Source organism: Neolamprologus multifasciatus, chromosome 18, assembly GCF_963576455.1.
Source record: "Neolamprologus multifasciatus chromosome 18, fNeoMul1.2, whole genome shotgun sequence".
NCBI lineage: Eukaryota > Metazoa > Chordata > Actinopteri > Cichliformes > Cichlidae > Neolamprologus > Neolamprologus multifasciatus.
The window spans coordinates 25,042,905-25,069,861 of NC_140456.1; the positions used below are offsets into that span (position 1 = coordinate 25,042,905).

Below are 26,957 nucleotides of genomic sequence, written 5' to 3' on the forward strand. Positions count from 1 at the left end.
CACTCTACGGTCTTGAAAAGTGATATTTCAAACGACTATATTTTGTTCGCTGACTTTAGGTGGACCTTCATGTTGAAAATGCTGAACCATTTTTAAAGAGCATCTTTGGGCAGCAGCAGACAGAGAGAGAAAACACAGCTCAAAGTGGAAAGCACGAGGCCAGGAGCACGGGGAGAAAGACGGACGATGGGCGTAGGGGAGAAAAAGAGACGTGTTTATCGAGCACCGACAGCTACCTGAACCAGGCCCGAGAAATGGTGAGGTCAAACTGTTACTTTAGGGGTGTAAGTCATAACGTATAATCTGAGCTTGCTCAGTAAGATTTTTGTCTGAAATCCAAAGATACTCAGTTTATAATAGAATAGAATTAGAATAGAATAGAATTCAACTTTATTGTCATTGCACATGCACAGGTACAGGGCAACGAAACGCAGTTTGCATCCATCCAGAAGTGCTTTAGTGATATAGATATATTAGAATATATATATTAGCAATAATATAGATAAATTCAATTCAATTCAATTTTATTTATATAGCGCCAAATCACAACAAAAGTCGCCTCAAGGCACTTCATAGATACAGAGAAAAACCCAACAATCATATGACCCCCTATGAGCAAGCACTTTGGCGACAGTGGGAAGGAAAAACTCCCTTTTAACAGGAAGAAACCTCCAGCAGAACCAGGCTCAGGGAGGGGCGGCCATCTGCTGCGACCGGTTGGGGTGAGAGAAGGAAGACAGGATAAAGACATGCTGTGGAAGAGAGACAGAGATTAATAACAGATATGATTCAATACAGAGAGGTCTGTTAATACATAGTGAGCAAGAAGGGTGACTGGATATGTAAGTATGTTACAGAAATGGGTCTATTATGGTATGTTATAATGTACACGGTATGAAGTATGTTATGAATATTCTATAACTATAAGTATGTACAGGCTGTAGTGAGTACAAGCTATGTACAGGCTATGAACAGGATATAAATATGAAATAAAAAAACTATACAGAAATCTGAGATATACAGTTATACAGAAATGTGAACTATGCAAGTTATAAACAGTTGTAGGATTAAAAATTATCGTATGTACAGAATGATTATTTACACAGAGCTATACAGTAGTGCAGTTAAGATAAGTGAGATATGTGGATAATTTCTACAGAGGTATATAAAGTGCTAGTGGTTGTGAGTGGTGGTTCAGTCCATGTTATTATTGTGTGTTTTATAAAAGCAGACCAATCAACTGTCAAACTCATCCCCTGACCCTTAATCAGTGGCAGGTCTTCTGGACACTCTTCATACTCCCCGTACCTCTTTCCAGCTTTCAGTCTGTGTGTTTGCACTTGAAACGTTGTTGGTTGGTCCAACTACAACATAAAACTAAAAACAAGGAAATTTGTGTTTGGTTGATTATTTCTTTGTTGTACCGATGCTTCTTGACAATAAATCTTATATCACTGGAAAGCCTGTTTATCTGGCCTTAAATGGCACCACATTCGTAGGAAAACTTACAATTATGGGTTGAGCAGCAGAGTCGAGTATGTAAACAGCTTATTCTGCTACTGGCTCTTGTTTATAGTGTTGGATGATTGAAGTCTGAAGAAACAAGATATACTAGCAATTTAACAATTTATTCATTTAACAAACACGGGCCCCAGCAGCGTGTGGCCACACACTGCTGTGGTATGGCATCCATCAGCATTTGTCACAGGGCAGCCAGTACATGACACAGATACAGATACACCACATCCAAGTGCTGTATCCCATAAGTGTTGATGTTGAGGTCAGGACTGCAGACAGGCCATTCCATCCTCTCCACTCCAGAATTCTGCAGGTAGTCTCTGATAAACCCGCTCTGTGTGTCACGATCCTGGGTCTTATGACCCAGCGTTTTGAGTTTTAGTTCATTTTTATGTTTATAGTTTATGTTTAAGCTCATTAGATTTCTATGTTCATTTGCTTATTATATTCCCCTTGTGTTTTCAACCCATGTGTTAAGTCTCCCTTATCCTTCATATGTTTCATGTCTGTTTCTTATGTTGTCAAGTTCATGTAGTCATGTCAGTGTTTCATTGTTTCCTATTTTATTTTGTAAGAGGTCCTGTGCTTCGGTGCTCTGTTTTGCTCTTTCCCTGTGGGCGTCGTTATGTTCATGTTGTGTCTACCTTGCCTTTCTGTCCCATGTTTCAGCTCCCTATGTTCTGTCTCAGTTGCTGTTAAGTTTACATGTTTTGAGTTCAGTCAGTGTGTTTCCTGTTTTACTTTGAAGGTCCACGTCTCATGTGAGTGTTTCTAGTTTTGCTTCCCTTGTCTCGTCCAGCCTGATTACTCCCAGCTGTGCTCTCCTTCTGTGTCTCATTCCCTCGTTATCCCTCTGTGTATTTAAGCCCTGTGTTTCTCTTTGTCAGTGTCGTAGTCTCCTTCATGGCTGTGTTTCCTTGCGTTTTAGTTTACCCATGTCCCAGTTTAGTTTTCCATGCCATCCTGCAATAAAGCAGCTTTTTGAGTTTAATTCCGGTGTGGTGAGTTTTGCGTTTGGGTCCTTTTCCATGACACTGTGATGGGAAGCTTTGTCATCTTGCAGGATAAAGTTCAGTCCCAGATGCTGCAGTTACTGGATTGAAAGAGAGCTGTCTGGCTCTAAACCCAGACAGCTTGAAGTTGCCCTATGGCACGGAGCTCTTTGTTCCAAATGTGGCACTAGTTAAGGGGAAATAAACAGGCTCTCCAACAGTATGAGATTTAGCATTAGTACAACAAAGAAATAATCAGCCAAATGCAGATGTCCGTACTTTTTGCGCTAAACTTAAATATAGAGTCCTATGTAAAAGCTATCAATCATTCTGTAGTCTCCAGAAAAGGTGGAAATAATGAAGTGGTAATTTTAAATGAAATAAGGTGTATTCAGTAAATAAAAAAACAAAACAAAATGATGGATGGATGGATGGATGGATTGATGATGGATGGATGGATGATGGATGGATTGATTGATGATGGATTGATGATGGAGGGATGGATGGATGGATGGATTGATGATGATGGATGGATTGATGATGGATGGATTGATGATGGATGGATGGATGATGGATGGATTGATGAATGAATGGATTGATGATGGATGGATGGATGGATTAATGATGGATGGATGGATGGATGGATGGATGATGGATGGATGGATGGATTGATGATGGATGGATGGATGAATGGATTGATGATGGATGGATGGATGGATGATGGATGAATGGATTGATGATGGATGGATGGATGGATTGATGATGGATGGATTGATGATGGATAGATGGATGGATGGATGGATGGATGAATGGATTGATGATGGATGGATTGATGAATACAAAATATGAATATAAAAATTGTACTATGAGAAAGTAATCACATTCACTGCTGGTGAGTCAGTAGCTCATATCTTTGTTACTTTATGGAGTTTTGGGGTGTTTTTGCAGTTGTTTGGAAGAAAGAAAATGGATGCGAACATGCCCAACTGCTGGGTCAGTGTGAAGGTGTTTGGGAACGAGCTCAGCATGTTCACATGTGAAGATCTCTACAATCAAATCAACCAGGTGTCGCTGAGCATGGCTGGACTGGCTGTCAGACTGCTCAAGGTGGGACCCCTGTTGTCATGTGTTATTACAGTCTCTTATCGCCGACTCTTTACCTCCCATTATCGCCCTGATTGTCTCTTCCACTCTAACCTTCAGGGTCATGAGGTGCAGCTGAACCACAGATCCACGTTGATGGCGGAGGAGCTGGCTTTGCCATCTCTGTCTGGTTTACCCGTCAAACTGGGCATCAACATGACCTCCCTTCTTTCACTGCATCTGAAAGGCAGAGTCAATTACAGGGATTATTCCCATTTCTCCCTGAATGGATACATCAAACCCAAGTACTTAAACATTACCAAACGTCACATGGGCTCATCTTTCTTCACGGTCTGTTTTTTTTTTGTTTTGTTTTTTTTAGTGTGTCAGGTGTAATTTGTCTGTTTGTTCTCAGTGCCTATGTGAGTCTCTCGGCCAGGATGGGGGTTGACGGGGCTCTGGGTCAGGCTGCAGTGGAGTGGGTGGCTGAGCTGAGGAGCTCCACAAATCTGGACGGCAGCATCCAGCTGCAGGAGGGGCAAGATTTCAGGGTCACACTTAACACACCCGAGGACTTAATGGACATCTTCTCTCTCAGGTACACATTAAAAAAAATTTCCCCTAATAAATCCCCTGTTTTAATGAACGTGTGTGTTTTTGTGTGTGTGTTTACTTAATCAAAATCCTTGTTAAGCATTAGGAGACAGTTTAGAGAGGGTTGAAGTGTATCGTGTATATGATGCACTGTAAAATCTGTCAGAGTTACAGGATGGACTCAGGATTCTAGCTGATTAATGGCATTACCGTAAAAATTATTTAAAAAAACATGAAATACGACTAAAAATATGTTATGTTGCTTTGTTAAAATTTAAAGACAGGATTGAGAATGAGTGATGATCTTTTTTTTTGTTCTCACCAGCTCGAGAGTGTTTCAGCTCAGCGGAGACCACAGAGAGGAGATAAAGGGGCCAAAGAGTCGAGTACAGAAGACCACCTGCACACCGAAAACTTGTGAGTTCTACAAAAGTGGTGCACTTTTATACGTGTGTGTGTATATGTGTATATGTGTGTGTGTGTGTGTGTGTGTGTGTGTGTGTGTGTGTGTGTGTGTGTGTGTCTGTGTGTGTGTGTGTGTAGTTTAATTAAGGAAGTGCCCTTCACTCTCCTTTGTTCACAAAATCACAATCATATATTATATGTTTAAAGAATGAATCTGAAGTTGTCTGATTCAGTTCATTAACTGCCTTTCTCTGATTATTGTACGTTATAATATTTAGTAAGTAATAGTTATAGTATTATAAGTACATTTCTGGTTCCCTGCAGGGTCCAAGATGGTGGGCTGGCAGCTGTGCTCCAACACCTCTTACCCATCCCTTGCCACAGGTGTTGCTTTCCTCCCCTCTGGACCAGTGCACCTCTCCCTCAGACTGCTGAAGCTGGACAGAGGCCTCCATTACTATCTGCTTGAGGCTGCTTACTCAGTACATCATCAGGTGCCAGACAGCATTAAGATATGCATGTGAAGCCCTTCCACTGAGTTTATTTTATCTGAATAAAGCTGATTTTGTTATTTAGTCTCACAGTGGTTTGTGTTTCAGAGAGGGACCTGGCTTCCCAGGGAGGCCTCCATCCACCTCCTGCTAGCCACTCCTCAGTCCTCCATCCCGAGAGACATGTCTCTGGATCTGGCCTTCAGCCCTCGCAGACTGCTGCTGAAGATCATTCATCCTCTGAAAAGCATCCATATACATGGTCGGCCAGACGAACAAGCTAAGATCACACCCGGTGTTTGGATACATTTATGAAAATGTGTTTTGTCTGGGTTTTTTTTTGTTTTTTTGTTGCAGGTCAACTTGAGCAAGAAAGGAACACCAAGTCAGCAAAGCTGGAGCTCATGATTGATGGTGTTCATCATTACATCATGGTAAATATTGTTCTCAAGTTTTCAAAAATACATTCGATCAGTTTTATCTTAAATAATTTCCCAGTTCTAAAAACATGTATATCATCCACCGCAGGGTTTGATGGACACCCAGACCTTCCTGTCGGAGCAGAGGACTCGCTACCACCTTGAAGCCAAGATGGCCCCCGATCGACATCCCATGATCCTCTCTGCTAATATAACTCGTGGGCTGGGGGGCAAAACAAGCTTTTCTGCCACTGTGAAAAATGTGTTCAGAGAGCCTGCATCGCTGTTGGGTACTTTTATAGTTGTCTCTAAAATCTCCGCTACAATAGACAGTAGACAGCAGAAAACATGCAAGTGATATGTGCTTTTAGTGGCCCTGGAACGCAGGCGAGATGGCAGCAGCAAGCAGTACTCTGTGGAGGCGGAGCTCCTCCTACCTGGTGTAGTCGGCAGCAAGACGCTCGGTGTGATGGAGCAGAGGGGCTCACTGTGGAGCTCTGTGCTCAGGCTCAAGTATGGTTTGGGAGGTGAGGTTTAGTTTGCAGATGGTACAGGACACTTCAAACTGTTTTTACCCCCAAAACACACAGTCTTTTAAAAACAGGAATATCTATTTTCATCAAAAGTTAACAAATATCACAGATTCTCCTTTTAAAGTTTTGTTTGTTTAGATTGATTTGTAATGTGTTTGGTAGCATTCACGTGCCTGACGTTTTTTCTGCAAACACAATAGCCCAAACAGTTTTGAATGAATTCTGATCAAACTTTGTAGGTGTGCAGAGTGGAGTCATATTAACAATCCATTCAAATTTGGCTAACATCCACCCAAGCCTTCGAAGTCAACTCAATGACTTATTGGTCGAAAATTGACAAAAAGCTTCTAACTTACAAACTATGATTCTTACAAGAGTAAGAAAATACCATATAAAGATTTAAAACGTCATGTCACATTTGACCTTTGACCTCTCCATCAAGGTTAATAGACTGATCTCAAGGTCAAAGTGATAATAATGCTATATAGAGCTATTTAAAAGCAGGAAGTAGTTCTTACCAATGCAATATGTCTGATAGGTCATCACTTTCCTATTTTATTTGGGCTTCCCTGCAGTTGATTCTCGCCACCTCCATCAGGAGTGCCACACATCTCAGAGAGTGAGGAGCGAGAGGGATGCAAACCTCACATACATCATGAGAGCCGATCATGAATTCTACTGCACCAGCACTGCTCCCATTAACCATAAGGTACCCACAGATACATTTAATTTGAAGCCGCTCTGCTTCAATTATTACAAACAGCATAAGCTGGCGGCGCAAGTTATCTCCGGGTGATTGAAAGCATTCCGGTTGTTTGTGCGTCCTTCTCAGATCCACCTCAGGCACGAGGAAAGCTTGAGCCATGTTAAATCATCTTTGGACATTAGCTACGGCAAACACTGGGATGAGATAAACAACAAACACACGCTTCTCCTGAGCCAGTCTTTCAAAAACCAGTCCACAGAGAATCACACCCACTACACTCTGGAGGTAACCCGACCTGAATTCAGAGCTTCCCGTTCTCTCTGTTAGCCCGGGGAAGGCTTTTTATCCCAGATGACTTCCAAAGCAGCACATTAATATTTTCTGTGGTCAGAATGAATACGGCTACCTTCCCTCTCCTTAATCTTATTCCAGTTCAACCTCCAGGCACCGGAGAAAAACATGAACTACAGGACTCAGCTGCTACACTCTCACCTGACACAGCAAGGCTCTGAGAGAAGCACTCATTTAAAAATCAATTACAACAATCTGATGCCGCTGGTGGCTGGATTACACTGGAAAATCCCTCCTAAAGATGCCCTGCACAAGATATGGGAGGGTAAAAACAACTCACAGCCATCTTACATTACAGCATGCTTAAGGTCCACTTTCTCTTTTCATATTCCTACGTTATATTTCTTTGATATACTAAATAATTTTTTAAAAGTTTGCAGGAAGTTGACTAGCAGGATTACTTATTTTTCTTATTATCGTTTAGGATCGTTTAATATGGACACACCATGGCTGTACATTTACACTGCACATAAGTTAAACCAGCTGCAGAGCCAAACGCTGCAGCTGACCTCTGAGCTGACAGCCAGCAAGTGGCTGACCATCCGTAACCTGGTCCTGGAGGGTTTTTACAGGGACAGGGGGAGAGAGAAGGAGGCCCGATTGGAGCTCTACACGCCAGCAATCACCTACATCCAAGTAAGGAGAGAATAAAGTGCTCTGCCTGAATATCACCATTTAGTTATTAAACAAATAAAAATAGATTTTTGAATTTGTGGGTTAAAAAAAGTGTTCAAGGCGACGCTTAAATAAAATCACTTCCACACTGGAGTGAAGTAATTATAAAGATAAAGAAGAAATATTGTGTGTTTATGAAAACTCCACCTTTAAAAACACACGCCTCTTCCTCTGCCCTGCCTCAGGCGGGGGGCTGGGGTTTGCTGGGGAAGCGGAGTGTGAAGGCCTCATGCTCCTTGAGCTCGCTGTGGACTCCTCCCCTCCGAGGAGACATTTCTCTGGAGGCCTCTAAATTCAGCCACACCCTGCAAATGGCCTCCACCTATGGCAAGCAAAATGTAACCCTCGCTGCTGCCCTGACCGCTGCTGATAAGGTGGGTGGAGACGCTGGGCTGCTTTTGTGGTTTGGGCGTGTTAAATGTGCGTTTAATTATAGAACGAAGCCATCGTATTGTGTTGATTGTAAAAGTCTGAGATCACAACGAGCATGAGAGATAACCCGTAACCACCAACTGTATTTAAAAGGCCAAAATTGCACATTTTGATAGCGTAGGGCCTGAAAAGGTTAAAGGTTGTGCTGTAGTAACAAACCTGCCCTTTCATTTGGATGTGATGAAGAATTTGAAAAAGAGGCAAGGGATTCTGAAGATGACTTACACAAATCCAAAGAGTCTACCCACTGAAGTGGAGCTCGAGGGAGTAGTAGAGGAGCTGAAGAACGACAAGAGGATGTATAAGAAAACTGCCATGCTCCAGCTCAGGTCTGTGCCGTAACTTACAGATTACAGATATTTTGAGAAATGACCGCAAGAACATTGTTGACTTTAATAGTCTCCATCTTGCACAGACAGCCCTTCCAGACCTTTCCTCCAACTCTCCTCCTCCGGGAGACTTTCACCGTCGACCTCCTCAATGGCCTCTACGTCCTAGAGTCCAAAGCTGGTTTCAGTGACAACAGAGAGGTCGTCCACACCCTGACCCTGGGCTACCGACCACCGAGCCCTTTTGTAAGTGATGTGTAAGCTAATAATTCACCTGGGCATTTGAAAGAGTGAAGTGGGCTGTAAACAGTGATCCTCATCTTTAAATATGATCTCATATGTAGGTTTGTTCTGCACTCATCCACCCTTTCAGCGCTGACGCTATTCCATCAGACTCGGAAATCTGTGTGACCGTAACCAGCAACCAGGTAACCTGCCAACCTTTAAAGGAAAAAAAAAGACCTAACATAGAGGGTAATCAGCTGAACCCCAAGAGAAGGCCCATTGTCTGTGACTCCAATGGGTCCATCACTGCAAGTGCTCCACACTTTAGCACAATTGGTAAATCAAGATCTGAAACGATGAGTGAAAGATTATGTGACATTTTAATTTTGCTGTCATGTGACTGTAACTGGCAATGTGAGAGACTCATTGCCAGTTTTTGGAAACACTTGATTAAGAGAACTTGAGAAAGAGAACAAGAGAGCATATTACTCCCATAGTAGCCTCTCTTCATTGGCTCCCTCTTAATTCCAGAAATTGGCTTAAAATCCTCTCCTCACATAAAAGGTCTCAAATAATCAGGCCCATCTTAAAGACCTCATAGTACCACGTAACCTCAACAGAGCACTTTGTTCTCAGACTGTTGGCGCACTTGTTAAAAAAGTATCCTAGCCCCTTTAGGCCCCTCTTCTATAGAGCCAGCTCTCAGTTTGGATTCGCGATACAGACGCTGTCTCTGCTTTTAAGATTAGGCTTAAAAGGTTCCTTTTTGATCTGCCTCTGAATCCTTGATTTGTTGTGCTGCAGACCGAGACTATTGAGCATTTCTTTTTTCACTCACTATGTTTTTAAATCCCTCTTTACGTTTAATTATTAGTTACTATTAATCTCTGGGTCTCTTCAATGATGTATGTGTTGTTCTCGCTCTCTCAGCACTCTTTCCCCCCCCCCTCACCCTCAGCTGCCCCTCCCTGAGGTTTCTTACTGTTAAAAGGGAGTTTTTCCTTCCCACTCTCTCCCCATATGCTTGGTCATAAGGGGTCATCTTATTGTTACGGTTTTCTTTCTAATACTGTAGTGTTTACCTCACAATATAAAACACCTTGAGGTAACTGTTATTGTGATTTGACGCTGTATAAATAAACTGAACTGAACTGATTGTATTTGGTATTTTTTAACTTTATCCAGTATCTTTTGAAACACAAGTGCCTGAAATATATAAGTTTGGCAATTGTGCCAAGAATAGTGTAGATGGATAATAGTGAAACATACTGGCAACATTCACGTATTAGATGTTGTTTCGGTTTTGTGCACTCTTCTTCAGAACCAGAGAAATATACAAGGGAGGTTACGAGTTGGAAGCAAGGAGAGACTGACTTTCTCAGGGCAGCTTCAGCTGAACCCTACGCATTCAACTCAGCAAGCAATAAAAGTTAAAGGCAACTTTTTCCATCAGCTCCAGGTAAGCGGGCTTCTCTCTATCCTCAGAAAAGTGTTTAGGTTAAAGAGCCATGTTTGTGTGCATGATGCACTGGATGGTGACCGCAGTCAGCAGTGCAGTAAATGATGTACGTCTGCTGCTGACAGTGAACGGTGTGGTTTACAGTAACGAGGCCAAAGTTATGACCGGCTAATCTGTTATTGCTTTTACAGCTGCAGCTCCCCTCCTCTGCTTTAATAGAGGGAGATGTACTTTGGACCCCAAAAAGCAACAATGACTTTGATTACCAGGCCAAAGGGAAACTAAGAGTAGAGAGGCAAGAGTGCCAGGTGAGTAAAGCAAATACCTTGTGCATTTGATGAGCTGACATTTTTTAATTAATTTCTGGTTTCTAAGGCTTTTGTGTTTGTTTTTTAAATTCCTGTCAGCTTTCTGTGCAGCTGAATGGAACATCAGGCAGAGTTGGTCTGTATTCATCTCTTCATCATCCCTTCAAATCAAAGATTCCCAAAACATTAGAGGTGGGCTGATTTGCATTATTTTTCCTTTAGCGTTCTAAAAATACACATGTTAAGATCTTGTAAAAAAATTCAGGTTATGTGAAACATTTTCATTTTGGGGCATTAGTTCAGTCGATGTACTGTTTGACCTGTCAATATGAAGGCGTCTGCAGACATGTCCATGGTGACTGGCAAAGGGAGCAGCTCGGTGCATGTGAGGGCTGACGGGAAGGACAAGCTGAAGCTGAATGCGGACATGTCCCACTACATGCAGACGGGAGACAGAGCTGTAGGGCTGAGGCTGAACTTATCCCAGAGCCTGCTACCTACAGCCACGGATCTACATGTAAACATAGCCGGGAACGTGTCCTCAGACAGGTTTGTCTGTTATGTTATTTTAAAAAAGCCTTTAGTCTAGTCCTCAGTCACACAGTAACTAACTCTAAAAAAAACCTGCTTTCTCTTATGGACCTTTGACCTCTTTTCCATGATCATCTCCTGTCTCCTCCAGTGTCTTTCTACGTGGCTCCTTCACACAGGGAATGCAGGCTCTGCTGGCCCAGCTCAATGGGTCTTTAAAACACTCACAGGGGATCCAGATGGCTGTGACGGGGGACTTGAGGCACACGGTGACCAGCCTAGATTTCTTGCCTCCAGTCCTCGAGTTGGATGGGGCATTGGGGCAGTCTGACAGTTTAATCGAAGGTAGACCATAACCTGCGTCCTTTACTTTAAACTTGCCTTTGCCTGTAAAGCGTCACAAATGACATGTAATGCATGCGTGTTGTTGCAGGACAGCTGAGAGTTAGATTGATGGAGACAGTGTACAGCGTGGAGCTGCGACACCAGCGAGATCCCGGAGCAGCTTTGGAAGGAGATGATGAAGAAGGGATGATGGAAAAGAGGTCCCACAGGACCCACGACTGGCTGTGTGTTTGGTCCGGGGAGGAGCATTTGTGTGTGAATGCAAGCCGCCAGCAGGGGAATCAAGGGACAGGAGAGGTCTATACACGACTTTCTCACTCTTTCCATGTGCTGAGAGCCGCAGGTGATCATTGCAATATCCAAAGAATACATACGCAGCACTTTCTACACGTGTATATATGTCCCTGTCTCTGAGTTTCCCTTGTCTTCTGAGTACAGGTGTACCTCCTAACTGTAGTCTTGAGGCTAAATGGGCCCAGGAAGGTGATGGATTATCAGTCCTGGGAGAGCTGCAGGTTGGACTTGAACATCTTAGAGCGGAGTTTCATGGAGGCAGGACAGACCACACCAACCCCCAGTGGGTATTCTCCTCTAGGCTGCAGCACCAAGTCGAAGCTCTTCTTAAAAGAGGCCTGACACCTTCCTTTGAGGCTAAAGCGCATTACCAGGTGAGCATAAAGTAGTCAGGAAGCAATTGCATTAATAAGTTTTCTTTCTCAGGATATACAGTGTATAGCTGTAGGCTGCTTTCCTTTATTCTTATATTTATTTTTCTCTCTCTTAGTCAGAAACAGAAGGACTGGACATAGGTTTGGTCCTTTACATGGAAGATGTGAGAGTTGCTGACATCCTTTTAAAAGTTGGATCAATAAATACAACACCTATTTTGGTAGTGTCTCTATGGCAACAGATGAAGCTGCTCCAAGGACTCGTACCCACTTCCTTACAGGTATATTTAACACCGTTTACACATGTAGACTGGCAGAATCGGGCTATCACTGTAAAAGGAAAACTGTGATTACTTCTTTGTACCTACCCTCCATCCATCCTTTAAATATGTATAAATGGATGGATGGATAAATGCAAAAAGGACAGATATGGATCTGTGATCTTCACTTACATTGTTAGTTCCCTAAGATAAACAGAAATCCCTACAGGACCAGCTGTCTGTCCATTTTCTTAACAGCTTGTCCATGTTAGAGTAATGAAGGGGTTGGGGTGGGGCACATGCCTGATGAGTCACCAGGCCATTACAGGTTACTATAAAGAGAGAGACAGTCACAGCTAAGCCCAGTTTAGACTCACCGATTAACCCGACATGCAAATCTCCCGCTAAACGCTGCACCTCTGCTCGCTGTGACAACAGCACTTCTCCAGAAGCTTTTGAACACATTATTTCTTATTTGTTCCATGAATGAAAAAAAGGTACAGTAAAACAAATCTTTGATGTGCCAGCAGACAGTTTTTGTTTCCACAGGAACGAGCCAGACTGGCTGTCTGTAGCAATTGTGCTGAGCTACGCAGATGCTAGATGTATCTTTATGTGTGGAAGGATGAAAGATTTTCTAGCCTCACTCTCAAAAACAAAGAGTGATTTTTTTAATCAAATGGCAAATATTGTTTCATACAAGGCAAAAGTTTATTCTGTTACGACTAAGAGCACTCAGTGATCATTGGTGTCTTAAAAAACACAGAAATGCTGTTCAACCCTAAACATATGTGTTCCATAACAAGGGCTCAGATTATTATGTTATGGCACTGCAATATTTTTATGTGGCTGGTCTAAAGTTCAGTGATTCCTCTTCCATCTCCTCCTTCAAACAAAAAACAAACTTTGCCAACGGGGGTTTTGTTTTCACAGATGAACTGCACAGGGGACGTCACCGCAGACCGGCTCTCCGCTCACTGCTATGGAAATGTGGCAGACAGCCCGGTGGAGGTACGAGCCTTTCGCTCCTATAGACCACACAACAGGCTCTGCTATGGCCTCTCGCTTGCTCACTTTAGGCTTAGTGCTCATGCTAAAGCCTGTTACAGTTCCAGTGGCCGAAAGGAGCTCAGAGCTAACCTCACTCATTCTTCTGTCCTCTTACTTACGTATTTGGGGGTTCCCACCACATCTGGTGTTAGATTCCTCCTCCGGCCTGGCCCTGAGAGGTGGGTCCTGGGGATGGGGTTAGTGGTCAGTCCGTGGAGAGCAGATTTGAATGTGGGACTGAGGTTGGAGAGACCTGGGCAGTATTGCTGGCACGGGCTTCTTGAGTATGGAACCCACAGTGCTACTCAAAAGGCTACAGTGACAGGACGGATGAGCCTAGAAAGGTGGTGCCACATCTTGGGAGATGTTCGTGTAGTATGGGACTCTCTGAGATCTAGTCTAGTCGTGTCCCTTCGATGCACGGGGGTGGGGCGGCTGGTCTGGAGGCAGGTTAAAAGCATAGAGGGGGGTAGATCACATAAAGCTTCTTTAACTGTGCATGCACAGGGAGGAAAAGATGGACTCAGAGGATCTCTGAGCCTTCAAAACCAGCAGGACTTCCTCCAAGGCCTCTTTTCTGTATTCCTAAAGAACCATAAAGCTGAGCTTGGTTGGAGACTCCAGCACCAATGGGCCTACCTTGGAACAATCATCCCAAACAGATTGGACTGTCATGGCTCAGGTGAGCTTCTTGATACCTCCCTTGCTGGAAGCGCTCGAATCTCTGTCAACACCCGCTCTGCACAGATGAGGATCACTGCTGCCTGGGAGCCCTTCACCTCTTTCAGAGCTGTACTTCAGCAAAACCTGCTAGCTACTGCTCGTGTACCACAAGAGCTCACTGTTAGCATGGCGACCTCAGCAAGGCAAGCCCAGTTTGAGGTGGAAAGTGACGTGTGCTCCATGCTTTTCCTGACCAGTCAACACAGAGGAGGAACGAGCAGGAGGAGAGGGTGGATGCTTTTTGCCCGAGAGCGATGTGTCTTACTAAAGGTTAGAGAGGAAACAAGGAGCAGTTGAAGGAAACTTGTTTCCCACCTGAAGGAAAACAAAAGAAACATTTTCACTTTGGAGATGACTCTTTGTTTTCCACTGCAGTGTGAGCTGCATTGAAAACATCAACAATGAATGAAAAAAGCTCAGTGGCTTCAATGAATGGTAACTTTCTAAGGACTGGTCACTCAGAGGGCAACATAAAGCTTTAGCTGTGAAAGTTAAATCTATCCCCATAAAATATGTTTCAGATATTTATAGTCCTCTTGGGATCTATTTTGATTTGATCAATTTAACCTTTCCTCTAATGCTACCATCAACTGAAAAATAAAATGTAAAATTAGAGAAAAAGTGTATCCATGGCTACAATCATAGAGCAGTATATCCTGAGTATCCATTTAAAGAAAAACCTGAAATTTCTATAGAATATAGTAAATAAAAAAAAAAGACTTTTCTGTCATTTAATTTTGTAATCATTACCTAATTACATTTGGTGTGTCATGAATAGTCACTGGGAAGGCCTTATCAGTAATGATGAGGCTGTAAAACCTATGAAAATACAGTTAAAAGTCTGAATATCTGCCTTCCTTCACATTTCCTAAAGCTGTCCAGTGTGGCGGGATTGAAGTATTTGCCAGGCCGATTCTGGCCCCTCCGTCTTATATTTGACACCCGTGGTCTAATCCTCTAGATATGACATCAACCCTTCAATTAAACTCTGAGAGGCTTGCTGTACTTACACTGGGCTAATGAAATCCAGCAGATATCTGCCTTTGAGCTGAAATATTAAACCACCTAATCAAAACTTTGATGCAGCAAAGTATTTGCTCTTCTCAGTTCTTTGTCCATTTGAATATATTTAGGCTACATTGTTGGACTGAGATTTTAGGACTTTACATACACCTCCTTGTATAATTCACATTTTTTGTGATTAAATATTTGAACTGAAGGATTTCTATAAATGTAATCTTTTATTCCCTCCTCTGTAGGCTCTCCTGCCTCCACGGACCTCATTCAACGTCTCCATCACTCGGTCCGGCTGTTCCACAGATCTCAGCACTGTCCTGCAGGCTGAAGGAGCACAGAAAGGCAGTCTAAACCTGTCTCTAACTTGTGATCCTCAGCTTAGTCTCCGGGCATCTGTACAGCACTCAATTGAGCCAATAAAGAAGCTGCAATTTCCTACCCACGGAGAGCTATTCCTAAACGTCTCAACTGCCCTTCTGCCTGGTGTGGAGGTCGGCCTGGAGGTCGGACGTTGTTTCTTTAGGGGTAACGTAGGGAAAGTCAAGGCTTCACAGACAGAGACTGAGCAGACTTCTTACACGGTTAATGTGAGCAGCTTCTGTCCTCTGCAGGTGAGTAAATCTGTCAGTTGTGTTTAATACAGCTCGTGGAAACCTAAACTAATATGTTGAAGTTGTTGAATCTCACTGTCACCTTGTGGTTATACATACATGTTTCTTTCATCACAGTTAGAAGAACTGGAATTTCCTCTGTAACTCACTCATGTTTATGTTAATGTAGTCTCCTTTGAAATACAGTTTCCAGCCCGTTAGAAGATCAAACGTGAGCTTGTCATAGCAGCAGAGCAGAACAACTCCACTGATACAGCTACAAGCTTGTAAAGCTATAAAAACATTTTCAAGGGCATTCGTCTCTCAGAAGTAATGATTATGCTCCACCTGTGTTTGTGTCTTAGGGAACGAAACTCCCTGTATCCCTGGCTCTGCGGGGCTTCCTCAAGGTTATTCCTTGCCAGCTGACTCTGTCCGCCTCTGTGAAGGCGGATAATCAGAACCTCTCTCTAGACATGAGCCAGTCCTGCAGGAGTCCAAACCTCTCTGGGGCCCTTACTCACTCCTTTCTCTGGCTGAGTGGTCAGGGTCTACCACAGATCATTTCTATAGATGCTAGTGCTCCTGAAGGCCCTGAACAGCCTGGAAGTCTCTTCATCAAAGTTGGGATGTGTCACATTATAGCCACTCGAGTTGTGGAAACCAGAGGACGAACAGAGTGGCTACTGGCTCTGGAGGCTATGTGCCCTCTGTTACAGGTTGGATCTTTTGAATGATTAGTAAATCATTTTTGGATTTTGAAAGCTGCATGAATCCTTGTTTTTGATTTTTCTATCAATACAGTCAAAGACATATTAGAGAAAAAAGGAGTTTGACTGTTGCTCACAATGATTTTTTATTCATTAAAGGCTAATATAAATGGCTCAGTACAGCAGGATCCTCGGGGTATCTGGACAGTCATGCTGGGCACTGATATGGAGGGCAGAAGGGGTTTTCTGAGGCTTAATGCAAGGGCCTGGCCAGAGCTCAGTGTGGATGGTGAACTCAGCCATGACCTTCCTGCTCTCAGAGATGTGCCTAGAAACAGCAGACTGAGACTAAGCACCAGGTCAGGAAAACTACGATTTGACGCCGAAGCCCTCGTTCAGATGGAGGAGTGTGCCGTCACAGCCAGTGGAGCTGTGATGTCCCAGCTGGGCCTGCAGGGGTCGCTGATGTATCACAACAACTGTACAATGATTCAGGTACATACTTAATGATGCACATAGAAAAGTATTGCTCATCAGATCTTTAATCACTTCCTGTTTGTTTTTTCTAGGAGTTGGGCAGTCCAGACAGGATGCAGGCCTCTGGGTTCCTGGTTGTGTCCTCAACGTCTGCTGAATCCCAGGTCTCAATGGCGATCGACAACGCCAGGTTGCAAACTTTAGTGTTGATCAATAAAACCAAGGTGTGGGAATATGTCATAGAAATTCAGAAAGTCCTGTCAGAATTGCGTTAAATTTTATTGTGATTCATGAGACCTAAAGATGTCTAATTACTTTTTCTTGTGTTGAAGGACAAAAATGAAGCGACTCTTAATCTAAACCACTCTGTGCCCCTGTTGAAGAAGCTGGGTCTCCCGCTAAACGCTGCAGTGACAATGAATTCTGGGAGTCACAGGAATGGTTCACACTTTTACACATTGAGCAGCAGTGCAGGAAATCAAATGGTGGGTCCAGAATGAGCGCACAGAAACTGTTATTCAGGTGAAGTCAAGGACAGCCATAGTGGCTCAAAGCTGCCAAAGACCCAACATATAGATGAATATACCTTTACTCAAAACATAAATAATATAAAACATATGTGTGTGTGTGTGTGTGTGTGTGTGTGTGTGTGTGTGTATATATATATACATATACACACACACACACACACACACACACACACACACACACACACACACACACACACACACACACACACACACACACACACACACACACACACACGGTGGCACGGTGGTTAGCACTGTTGCCGCACAGCAAGAAGGTCCTGAGTTCAATTCCACCATCAGGCCGGGGTCTTTCTGTGTGGAGTTTGCATGTTCTCCCCGTGTTTGCGTGGGTTCCCTCCGGGTACTCCGGCTTCCTCCCACCGTCCAAAGACATGCAGCTTGTGGGGATAGGTTAATTGGAAAATCCAAATTGCCATTAGGTGTGAATGTGCGAGTGAATGTGAGCGCAAATGGTTGTCTGTCCCTGTGTGTTGGCCCTGCGACAGACTGGCGACCTGTCCAGGGTGTACCCCGCCTCTCGCCCTATGACAGCTGGGATAGGCTCCAGCGCCCCCCGCGACCCTGAAAAGGATAAGCGGAAGCGAATGGATGGATGGATGGATATATATATATAGACAAAAACAACAGATTAAAGAAAATCAGAGAGCTCAGATGTTTATCTGTGTGTGGTGCTCAGGTGTTAGTGGAAGACAAATGATGAATTAAAATGTGGGTTTTTTTTTGAATTTTTATAAAAAGTGTTGCTGTTCACGTTCTGAATTCTCTGCAGGTAAGTCATGCTGTGTCTGTGGCAAAGACGTCTGACACAGTGAGAGTAAACAGTCATTTTAGACACACAGTGAATTGTCTGAAGAAGCTGGGAGTCTCCGTCAACAACAGCATCCAGGTAGGAAACTAAAAAGGATACATGACCATATATCACGGCACCTGATTTAACTGAGATGAGCGTGCACTAAACCCTGGATGGTGACTGTGTCCAGGTGGAGTTTGGTTCTGCTGAGGGGAAAGGCATGAGCTTACACTCCCAGTTTGGTGGTCAGCTGGCGGGACTGAGGCTTAAGATGAAAAATGTTCCCATGACCAAAGAAATAAGAGGAACCATGTGGCACAGCTGGTCATGGCTACACGACAGAGGCCTGCCATCTAATATAGAGGTACCTACCTAATGGCTCTACATACAGACACAATGTTCACCTACTTCTATGAGTTTAAAAAAACATTTATTTTTATGTTTCTGGTGAGCTGAGGTTTGCCTGTCTCAAAACATCCAATTAATTCATGAGATGAATGACACAAACAAGTTGCTTTCTTCTTTTACTTTCTTCTCTAGGGTCTTTGCTCCATCCAAGGAACCCTCTCTCAGCATCAGTCCAGGGCTCAGCTCACTGTGGACGGACACAAGCTGCTCACATCTGGCTTGAATTTCAGTGGCACCAATGGACATTTGTCTGTTCTCCTCTCCTACTCTCCTCCAGCTTTCAATCAAACAAGAACTCAATGCAATCTGGACGCCGTCCTCACTGCTCAGTTCAAAGGTCAGACAAAAAGTCGGGTTTAACGTTCTGTTGCTTTTGTCATCTATTTTATTTTAATCTTCATCCCAGTTTCATAATTTCATGCACTTTTTGCTTCGTATTTTCTCCGTTTGGCTGACTTTTGTCTTAAAGCCTACCCATTAAGTGCAATACTGCACAGTGACCAGCAGATGTCAATCTTTTACTTTATAAATTGTTTTATGGCCGTACCTCTTCTCCTGCAGAAGCAAAAAGATGCTTTGGCTAAATGTTATTCTCATGAAGGTGTGATGACTCTACCTTGAGGCAGTAATGCTCTGATACCCTCCGCAGGCCCTCTGAGGAGCGCCTTATTAGACATTCGAAGCCAGGATTGGAGGGTCAGAGCGGTGGGGGATGTTGGTGGTTGGGGCGCACATGGAGGAACTAAGGAGGCCAGAATCACACTGAAACAGACAGTACAGGGACAAGCCACTCCTGCTTTTCAGGTAAGGTCAGCACGCACCTTTAATCCCAACATCTTCGTTCTTCTGTGCTCGCAGTCTACTCTCATATTGTTATCGCTGAATGTTGTTGCAGGTGGAGGCCTGGGGAAGACTTACTGAGTCACAACTGAGGTGCTCCATGGCTGTAAACCCTGAACTCAGCACCTCACTTGCACTCATTGTCCAGGGACACCATGTCCCTCATAGGTACTGTTAATACACATCAGTCACTCACTAATTAAAAAAAATTATTGTAAGTTGTCTTTGTGCACATTGTGCTCACACTGAAAGTGATAGATGTCCTTTTGTTTAGCAAGGACCTGATGGTGAAGGTGGTCCAGAATATCCCCACAATGCTGGTCTACCTGCCTTCTCAGATCAATGTCCGAACGCAGGTAAGTTTTTCAGTTCCTGGAGCTCCTTTTACATTTAACTGGAGCTCAAATAGACACACACTCTGCAAAACACAATCTGTGCATCACTGTCCAAATCCTCTGTCAAATTACAAATGCACTGCTTTTGTTTGGCTATCCTTTTAATGCAGCACCTTCTTCTCTCTTTCCGCCTCCAGTTGAACCACTCTCAGTCCACTGGGGTGGGTTTGGTGGAGGTGATATCAGGCAGGAGGAAGCTGTGGGCTGTTGGAGAGCTGGCAGCGATAGAGAGCGGATACAGGCAACTTCTAGAGGTCAAAAACTCGTACCCGCAGGTATTTCTGAGCTTAAATGTCTCTTCAGTAGGAATACAGTGTGTGCACAAGTTTACTTAAGAGTTTTATCAAGTCACAGGTTACAGACACTTTTCACTGGCAGTGATGGATGGTTGTTCTAGAGGGTTATCATATATTTGTGTCCTATTGTTTATAGACAATAATAATAAAAAATAATAATGCAACGGCCTCTATATTATCAGCGGATGCATTTCACCTGATTTTGGGAACCATTAAAAAATAAAACTAATGAAAAAAATTGACTTTCTGGGTCAAAATCTGAATGTTGTTTCAGTCCACACCCTCAACATGAACCCTCATGTGGAACATGAATGTTCCACATCCTAAATATGATTTGTTGTGTAGTTGAAGCCGCTCCCCAGGACTGCTGCAGTGAGGACAGTGTACGAGGCTCGGAAATGGAGCTACCAAGTTCAGCAAGCTGCTGTGTGGGGAAGCCAGGAGTTCAGCTTGTCTGGTCTGTACTCTGCTCCACCAGCACTGGAGATGGGAAACCAGACAATCAGGGGTAACATTTAGTTTTTCAGCAATGCTTGATCTTCATTGTTTTATCTGCAAAGGCCATGTTAGAACTTAAAGGGAAAAAAGTAAAAGATAAATCATGAAGCTAACTTAAGATGCTGAGTCTTTCTCTCGTCCCTGATGTTAGTTCAGATCACCTGCATTCCCCGTTTGACTAATTTGGATGTGAAGCTGGAGCGTTCGCTAAATGCAGGACTGGATAGTGTTTTGCTGGACTGGATGAGGCATGGACAACTGGAGCAGGTCAGACTGTACAAGCTGTGTCATTACGCGAAAAACGAAATTAAAACAATGTTGATTTCTCTCTGCTATCTCTGCTTTCCTTCCTCTTTAAACTCTAAAACTGTAACATAACTAAAAGGAAATGTGTATGAAATGTATATGGTTATGACAGTAAAACACAGATCATTCAGGCATTAATAAACTGGATTTCTTTTCTGCATTATGGGGTCGTCTAAAGGTCAGAGTTCTGAGCTCGTGGAGTCGCTCGGAGGACATAAATACAACCAAACTGGAGCTGAAACAACCATTCACCTCTGCGCTCAGACACCTGTCGCTGCACACACTGATGCAAAGCTCACGCAGAGACCGACGCAGCAGCCACCAGGTACAACAGGAGCAGGGCTCGCAAAATTTCAAAATCCCTGGTAGCCCTTCGGGCAGGGACTCTTCAGTTTTTGGAAGCCCAAAATAAATTTAAGTAGCCCGAATAAAAAAGAGAGCAAATTTTTGGATTGATGTTTTGTTTCCTGTTTTGTTTCCTTTACAATATTATACTTTAATGTATAATATTGTAAAGGAAACAAAACATTAATCAAAAAATTGTTGAAACACAAATTACAACATTGTATAAAAATTACAATCATCAACTCAAATACTTGGTTCTAATTGAACAGAAATTTCTATGAACTTGTAAGAATTGTGTAGAACATGAATCAGTCTGTGTCAGATCCTCAATCTGAAATTTCCACTGAAGTCACGGGTAAGAGGCAAGTGGAACCAAGATCTAGGCCATTTGCTTTTTGAAGTTTGCAAAGACTGCTAAATTGTGCCAGTGGTAGTTCACTCTTTGCAACATAGTATGCTGTTCTAAACAGATTTTCAGGTTTATTTTTAGTATGTTATTTGCAATTGGTGTTTGTTCTGGGAAAGATATTGCAGACTGAGCAATAATGCATTTCTTGCATTTCTCATGGGTTCTAATGGGGGCCTTTCTTAAAATTACTGGTCCCAGTAACAAAGGCGCGTTTCGACTCAGAAATCGAGGGAAAACCAACAACACACCCGGCAGAACATTATGTTATTTACACGAGTGCACATAAGTGGTCCGCATGTGCGCATTCGTTGTCAAAATAAAAGACGCGCACCAGATAAGAAGTTGCAACGCGCGTTTGCGTCCATATAAAAGGCAGTGTTTTTGTCCGCTAGAGTGGGATTTTCACGGCACATTCTGCTCCACATCTCTGTGCGTTCGTCATTTGTTTGAAGCCAGCTCACCTCCTGCAACCACTTTTCCGAGAATACGTGCTTCTTTTGTGGTTTGGACTCCTTCTGACATTTCTTTGGAGGTGGAGGAACACTTAAGTAATTGCTTAAAGGAGCTTCTTCGACATCTTTAAGAGTTCTAAACAAATGTCTGTCCTCCTCCAGAAAATCTTATGTACGCAAACACGCGTTGCAACTTCTTATCTTGTGCGCGTTTTTTATTTTGACAGCGAATGCGCACCTGCGGACCACTTATGTGCAGCCCTGGTTATTTAGCTCGTCATATTGCAGCCACTAGTGATGGGATTTCCGGCTCTTTTTATAGATCCGGCTCTTTCGGCTCGGCTCACTAAAAAGAGCCGGCTCTTTCGGCTCCGAACCGGCTCTTCAGGTTGTTTTGTTGCTTTAATTATTTAATCATTAACAATAATATAAAATTATGCAGAAGAGGAATTACTAATGTAAAAAAAGTGGTTTTATTTATATATGTTTATATATGGCCCCTAGAGACAAAGCACGTACAAACTCTAAAGCATATACAAACTCCAAAAAAGCACGCACAAACTCCAAAACACATTTCTAGCGTTTACTGAACTTCCAAAACAGAGCTACCCAGATCACTTAAATTACACAATTGAAAGCATGTGTGTATTGTTTGTGTATTTATAGACAAGCACTCATATTTATTCAAATAATTAAAAAAAAAAGTTCATTTACCTGTTACTACCACACACCAAATCCGGTTGTTGATACTTCCTGGCTTGTGTAGCCACTAGGTAACAAAAGCTCAACACTGCGCCCTGCATCCTGGAGCACTTCTGTTGTCTTTTGTACGTGCTTCTGAGTTTTTACGTGTTTTGGAGTTTTTACGCATTTTAGAGTTTGTACGTGTTTTGGAGTTTGTACGTGCTTTGTTTCTAAGGGCCACCATAAGTATATTTTATTTATTCACTCCACATAAAATGTAATAAATAAATCATATAATACAAAAAACAACTATTTACATTTTAAACTTTAAACTTTTTAAATTTTCAGCTTTTTCCTTTTAAACAAATTTAACGTGAAACAACACAAAACACTGCAAACCACAACACAATTAAATATAAATTAAAATATTAAAACAAAAAGAAGATGCACATTCTCTGTCATATGAGCCTGCATGATTTCTGAATCCTTTATCATCTGCAACTGAAAATAGTGGATGATTACTATCCCTTTCTAATGTGACATTGTTGTCCCTCGCTCTCTTTCTCTCTGGCTCTGTTCCTGTGCTACTGCGAGTGTAACTAACGCCCCTCCCCCCTCTGCCCAGCGCAAAGTACAGGCCGCGCATGCGGAGTTTAGCGGAAAAAAGGGCGAGAGAGAGGGTGAGAGAAAGAAAAAAAAAAAACCTCACGGCTCCTAATAAGGAGCCGGCTCGCGTCGTTCACTTCAAAGAGCCGGCTCTAAGAGCCATTTCGTTCGCGAACGACCCATCACTAGCAGCCACAGAAATTCTTTTGTCCATGAAACCATAAAGCTGCACTTTCTTTTTGCCTTATAGTCTGATTTGTCATAACTTTTCCGTTTTGTGGTAAGCTTTTCTTTGGCTGTCACTTCTTCACCCTGACCTGTCTTATTTGGCTCAGCAGAACTAAAATATATATCCTGCTGCTTTTACACACGCACTCACATAACGCTCAGCGATTCTCTGCGCGATCAACCTCTCACATGTTTAAGCTTGCTGCGGGAGATTTTCACTTGTCATGTTTGCATAGTAAGCTAACGATTGATAAGATGATGTCAGAGGAATTGGTGCAAATTATCATCACTCACCAATCAGTGCTGTCGCTCTCTATACACAGTTCGCACGATTGCAAAGTGAAAGCAAAAAACAATTCAAATTCAAACGCGATTTCAATATGTCACATATTGACAGTGGCTCACCGATGCCAAAGACATAATTACCCAGCTACATTTCCGAAAGAATGCAAAAGCATTGACATATATTTTTCCTTCCTACAATAGCCTGACGGGCAGGGCAGAAATAGATTTTGGTAGCCCGACTGGAAAAATCGCTAGCCCCGGGACGTCGGGCTAGCAATTTTGCGAGCCCTGAGGAGCTTCACACAGTTGTCTTATATTTCGTCTGCAATATTGATTTCAATTCAATTTATTTTTATTTAAATAGAGCTGAATAACATAAGCAGTCACCTCAAGGCGCTTTATATTTTAAGGTAAAGACCCCACAGTAATAGAGCGAAACCCCCATCATACAAATAATATGAGCAAATAATTGGCAACAGTGGGAAGAAAAAACTCCTTTTTAACAAAAACCTCCAGTAGAACCAGGGTGAAGGAAGGGCAGCAAAGTGCTGCGACCAGTTAGGGGTGAGGGGAGAAAGACGGGACAGAAAACAAACTGTGGAAGAGTCAGTACACATAGACAGAATTGTAGTTACCCCTTCAGACTACAGATAAAAGATTTTTACCTAAAGTACTAATAAATGCCAATAAATGTATAAAAACGAACACTGATAGGGGTATAATGTTTGTGTGTGTGTGTGTGGGGGGGGTTATCTGTATACAGGCCCATTTGTCATGGGACGGTGTGGTCCCTTTCAACGTTTCTCTCAGCCTGAACAAACAGTGGCAAACCAACTCCAGCAGGGGGCAGGCATGCGCTCTGTTTACAGCCCAACAGGTTGGTAAATACTCCGCAAACCTCTCATGAGTCACCAGTCATGTGTGCAGAATAGTCAGGAAGTTTGTGGACCATCAAGTTACTTAATGTGTGTGTGTGTGTGTGTGTGTGTGTGTGTGTGTGTGTGTGTGTGTGTGTGTGTGTGTGTGTGTGTGTGTGTGTGTGTACGTGCACAGATGGCCGTGTCTTCTGTTAAAGGATGTGTCTCAATGGCACATGAGGGGAACTCATTTTTCCAAAATGCAGAATTAAGATGGGACAGCAGGAGCCTGAAGCAAGGCATAAAGTACCAGGTAGTCAGTTTTATGCGCTGAAAGACATTGACCTTATATGATAAAAGATCAATAAGAACATCTGTTTATGTTTTCTTGATGTTTTCCAGAAAGCTCACCGGGGAATGCACAGCCTTCAGGTTAATGTTGGCCTGGACAGAGTCTCTCCAGCTCCCTGTCCCTCACACACACTACTGGCCAAAGTTCAAACCAACCTCAGGGACCGCTTAGAGCACATCGTGCTGCTGGGCCTCTGTCCTCTACAGCCTGTGAGTCCACACATCAGTTCTCACTGCTTTCTTTCTTTGCTCTTCATATTTGGAGACATTATAAATTGTTAAGAATAAGACTTGATGCGGTGATACTGCCGCACCTCATCACTTCTTGTGTTAAACTGGCCGTCTTTGGTCTTGTCGGGTCAAACAGTAAACCTGCAACCTGCAGAGTTTTTCACTTTCCTCATCTCCTTTCTTGAGCTCTTGTTAATTATCTCTTTGCCTCTCAGACTCTGTCGTGGTCAGGATCCCACAGGGTGAACTCAGGCGAGGAGCTGCTTTACACTCAGTCCCAACTGGCAGTGACAGGGCGACCGTACCACTGCAGCTTCACCCTCGCCCTTACCAACTCCTCCACTCTTCACGGGACCAACATGTCTCTGTTCTCTGAGGTAAACACCAACAAGGACCTGGTGGGAAATTTAAAATAGTTCAAGTATTGTTAATTTCAACAAAGTTGGAAATTAAAAATACTTTTGTAAAATTGTTGCTGAAGACATGACACGATTCACCTGCAGGACCTTTACAGCCCACTCTTGATATTAAATATTGTGAGAAATGGGCTTTTGTGCATATTTCTTTGAGAAGGCAAGAAAGGGCAAGTAGCTACACACACGCATACCGATTTCACTAAGCAACATTTTGTATTACGACTGCTAAATTTGTACAAAAAAAGAAACTTGTTTCTTCTGTGGAGTTTGGAATCACTTCCTGCAGTCTCTCCTGGTTCCTAACAAGGATTCCAGGAAATGATCGAAACATAGAGAGATATTCGACTAGCCTTCTTTTTGTAAGTCGGGGTCCTACTAATTCTAAATATGCCTACATTTGTTTCACGCTTTACAGTCTAGGATGGGTAATTGTAGTGTGGAAGTGAGGGGCAGTGCCCTGTCTCAAATCAAGGGGTCAGGTCTCCAGGTACAGGCCAGACTGGACGGCAGAGAGAAGATCTGGCTGAACGGTACAGTCGAGGGACGATGCCTGCAGACTACAGCCGGTCATATGAATGGTAAATGCAGAAGAACCTTAGCCATGCATTAATGCCAAAATATATCAAAATGAAATAAAATGAAATTGTCTCTTGCTGTGCAGGTCTAGGCCTCAGTGAGGATCTCACTGTAGCGGTATGTGTGGGTGTTGACCACAGTTTGACACTGGATGTGCAGAAAAGAAGCGGCAGTGGCACATCCGAAACTCTGGGCAGAGTGTTTCTGGGAACAGCCAATCAGACGCTAATGCTGAGAGCAAGTGGCTGTTTGGAGAGTCTGACTGCAGCAGAGGTGTCGCTAATGGCATGAACACATCCCAGTCTTTGCTTTCATGTGAATTGTCTTTTTTTAAAGTGGTTGTTTTCATTCGGTTCACAGCAACGGGCGGACTATTTGAGCTCTCAGATACAGATTAAACTTACGGAGAGAATCAAGGCTTTGCAGCGTCTCCTCGTAGACTTTAGAAGACAGGTAACCACATACACACACACACACACACACACACACACACACACACACACACACACACACACACACTGGAATTCTTAATGTAATAACAG

The 26,957-nt window shown here is 43.1% G+C and overlaps 1 protein-coding gene across 3 annotated transcripts in view; it reads left to right on the forward strand.

The window, feature by feature from the left end:
• Positions 1-26,957, forward strand: part of apoltp (apolipoprotein lipid transfer particle homolog) — a 48,693-nt gene that overhangs the window by 9,999 nt on the left and 11,737 nt on the right. For 2 of the 3 annotated variants that reach the window (XM_085140413.1, XM_085140414.1), the window contains exons 16-64: positions 60-257; positions 3,459-3,617; positions 3,714-3,898; positions 4,009-4,191; positions 4,513-4,604; positions 4,917-5,086; positions 5,192-5,345; positions 5,441-5,517; positions 5,612-5,792; positions 5,874-6,029; positions 6,611-6,744; positions 6,868-7,026; positions 7,174-7,357; positions 7,517-7,728; positions 7,953-8,141; positions 8,386-8,528; positions 8,615-8,774; positions 8,873-8,956; positions 10,075-10,212; positions 10,404-10,520; positions 10,620-10,712; positions 10,855-11,069; positions 11,203-11,396; positions 11,485-11,739; positions 11,835-12,064; positions 12,181-12,345; positions 13,258-14,367; positions 15,357-15,725; positions 16,070-16,423; positions 16,574-16,909; positions 16,984-17,115; positions 17,224-17,376; positions 18,212-18,328; positions 18,423-18,596; positions 18,773-18,977; positions 19,290-19,444; positions 19,536-19,648; positions 19,755-19,836; positions 20,013-20,150; positions 20,517-20,679; positions 20,821-20,936; positions 21,154-21,300; positions 24,748-24,861; positions 25,038-25,154; positions 25,244-25,402; positions 25,639-25,800; positions 26,255-26,417; positions 26,501-26,688; positions 26,776-26,868. In XM_085140413.1, coding sequence (XP_084996539.1) covers positions 60-257; positions 3,459-3,617; positions 3,714-3,898; positions 4,009-4,191; positions 4,513-4,604; positions 4,917-5,086; positions 5,192-5,345; positions 5,441-5,517; positions 5,612-5,792; positions 5,874-6,029; positions 6,611-6,744; positions 6,868-7,026; positions 7,174-7,357; positions 7,517-7,728; positions 7,953-8,141; positions 8,386-8,528; positions 8,615-8,774; positions 8,873-8,956; positions 10,075-10,212; positions 10,404-10,520; positions 10,620-10,712; positions 10,855-11,069; positions 11,203-11,396; positions 11,485-11,739; positions 11,835-12,064; positions 12,181-12,345; positions 13,258-14,367; positions 15,357-15,725; positions 16,070-16,423; positions 16,574-16,909; positions 16,984-17,115; positions 17,224-17,376; positions 18,212-18,328; positions 18,423-18,596; positions 18,773-18,977; positions 19,290-19,444; positions 19,536-19,648; positions 19,755-19,836; positions 20,013-20,150; positions 20,517-20,679; positions 20,821-20,936; positions 21,154-21,300; positions 24,748-24,861; positions 25,038-25,154; positions 25,244-25,402; positions 25,639-25,800; positions 26,255-26,417; positions 26,501-26,688; positions 26,776-26,868 — 9,087 coding nt within the window. The remainder of the gene's footprint in view (positions 1-59; positions 258-3,458; positions 3,618-3,713; positions 3,899-4,008; positions 4,192-4,512; positions 4,605-4,916; positions 5,087-5,191; positions 5,346-5,440; positions 5,518-5,611; positions 5,793-5,873; positions 6,030-6,610; positions 6,745-6,867; positions 7,027-7,173; positions 7,358-7,516; positions 7,729-7,952; positions 8,142-8,385; positions 8,529-8,614; positions 8,775-8,872; positions 8,957-10,074; positions 10,213-10,403; positions 10,521-10,619; positions 10,713-10,854; positions 11,070-11,202; positions 11,397-11,484; positions 11,740-11,834; positions 12,065-12,180; positions 12,346-13,257; positions 14,368-15,356; positions 15,726-16,069; positions 16,424-16,573; positions 16,910-16,983; positions 17,116-17,223; positions 17,377-18,211; positions 18,329-18,422; positions 18,597-18,772; positions 18,978-19,289; positions 19,445-19,535; positions 19,649-19,754; positions 19,837-20,012; positions 20,151-20,516; positions 20,680-20,820; positions 20,937-21,153; positions 21,301-24,747; positions 24,862-25,037; positions 25,155-25,243; positions 25,403-25,638; positions 25,801-26,254; positions 26,418-26,500; positions 26,689-26,775; positions 26,869-26,957) is intronic. The other variant, XM_085140415.1, reaches the window with a different exon arrangement.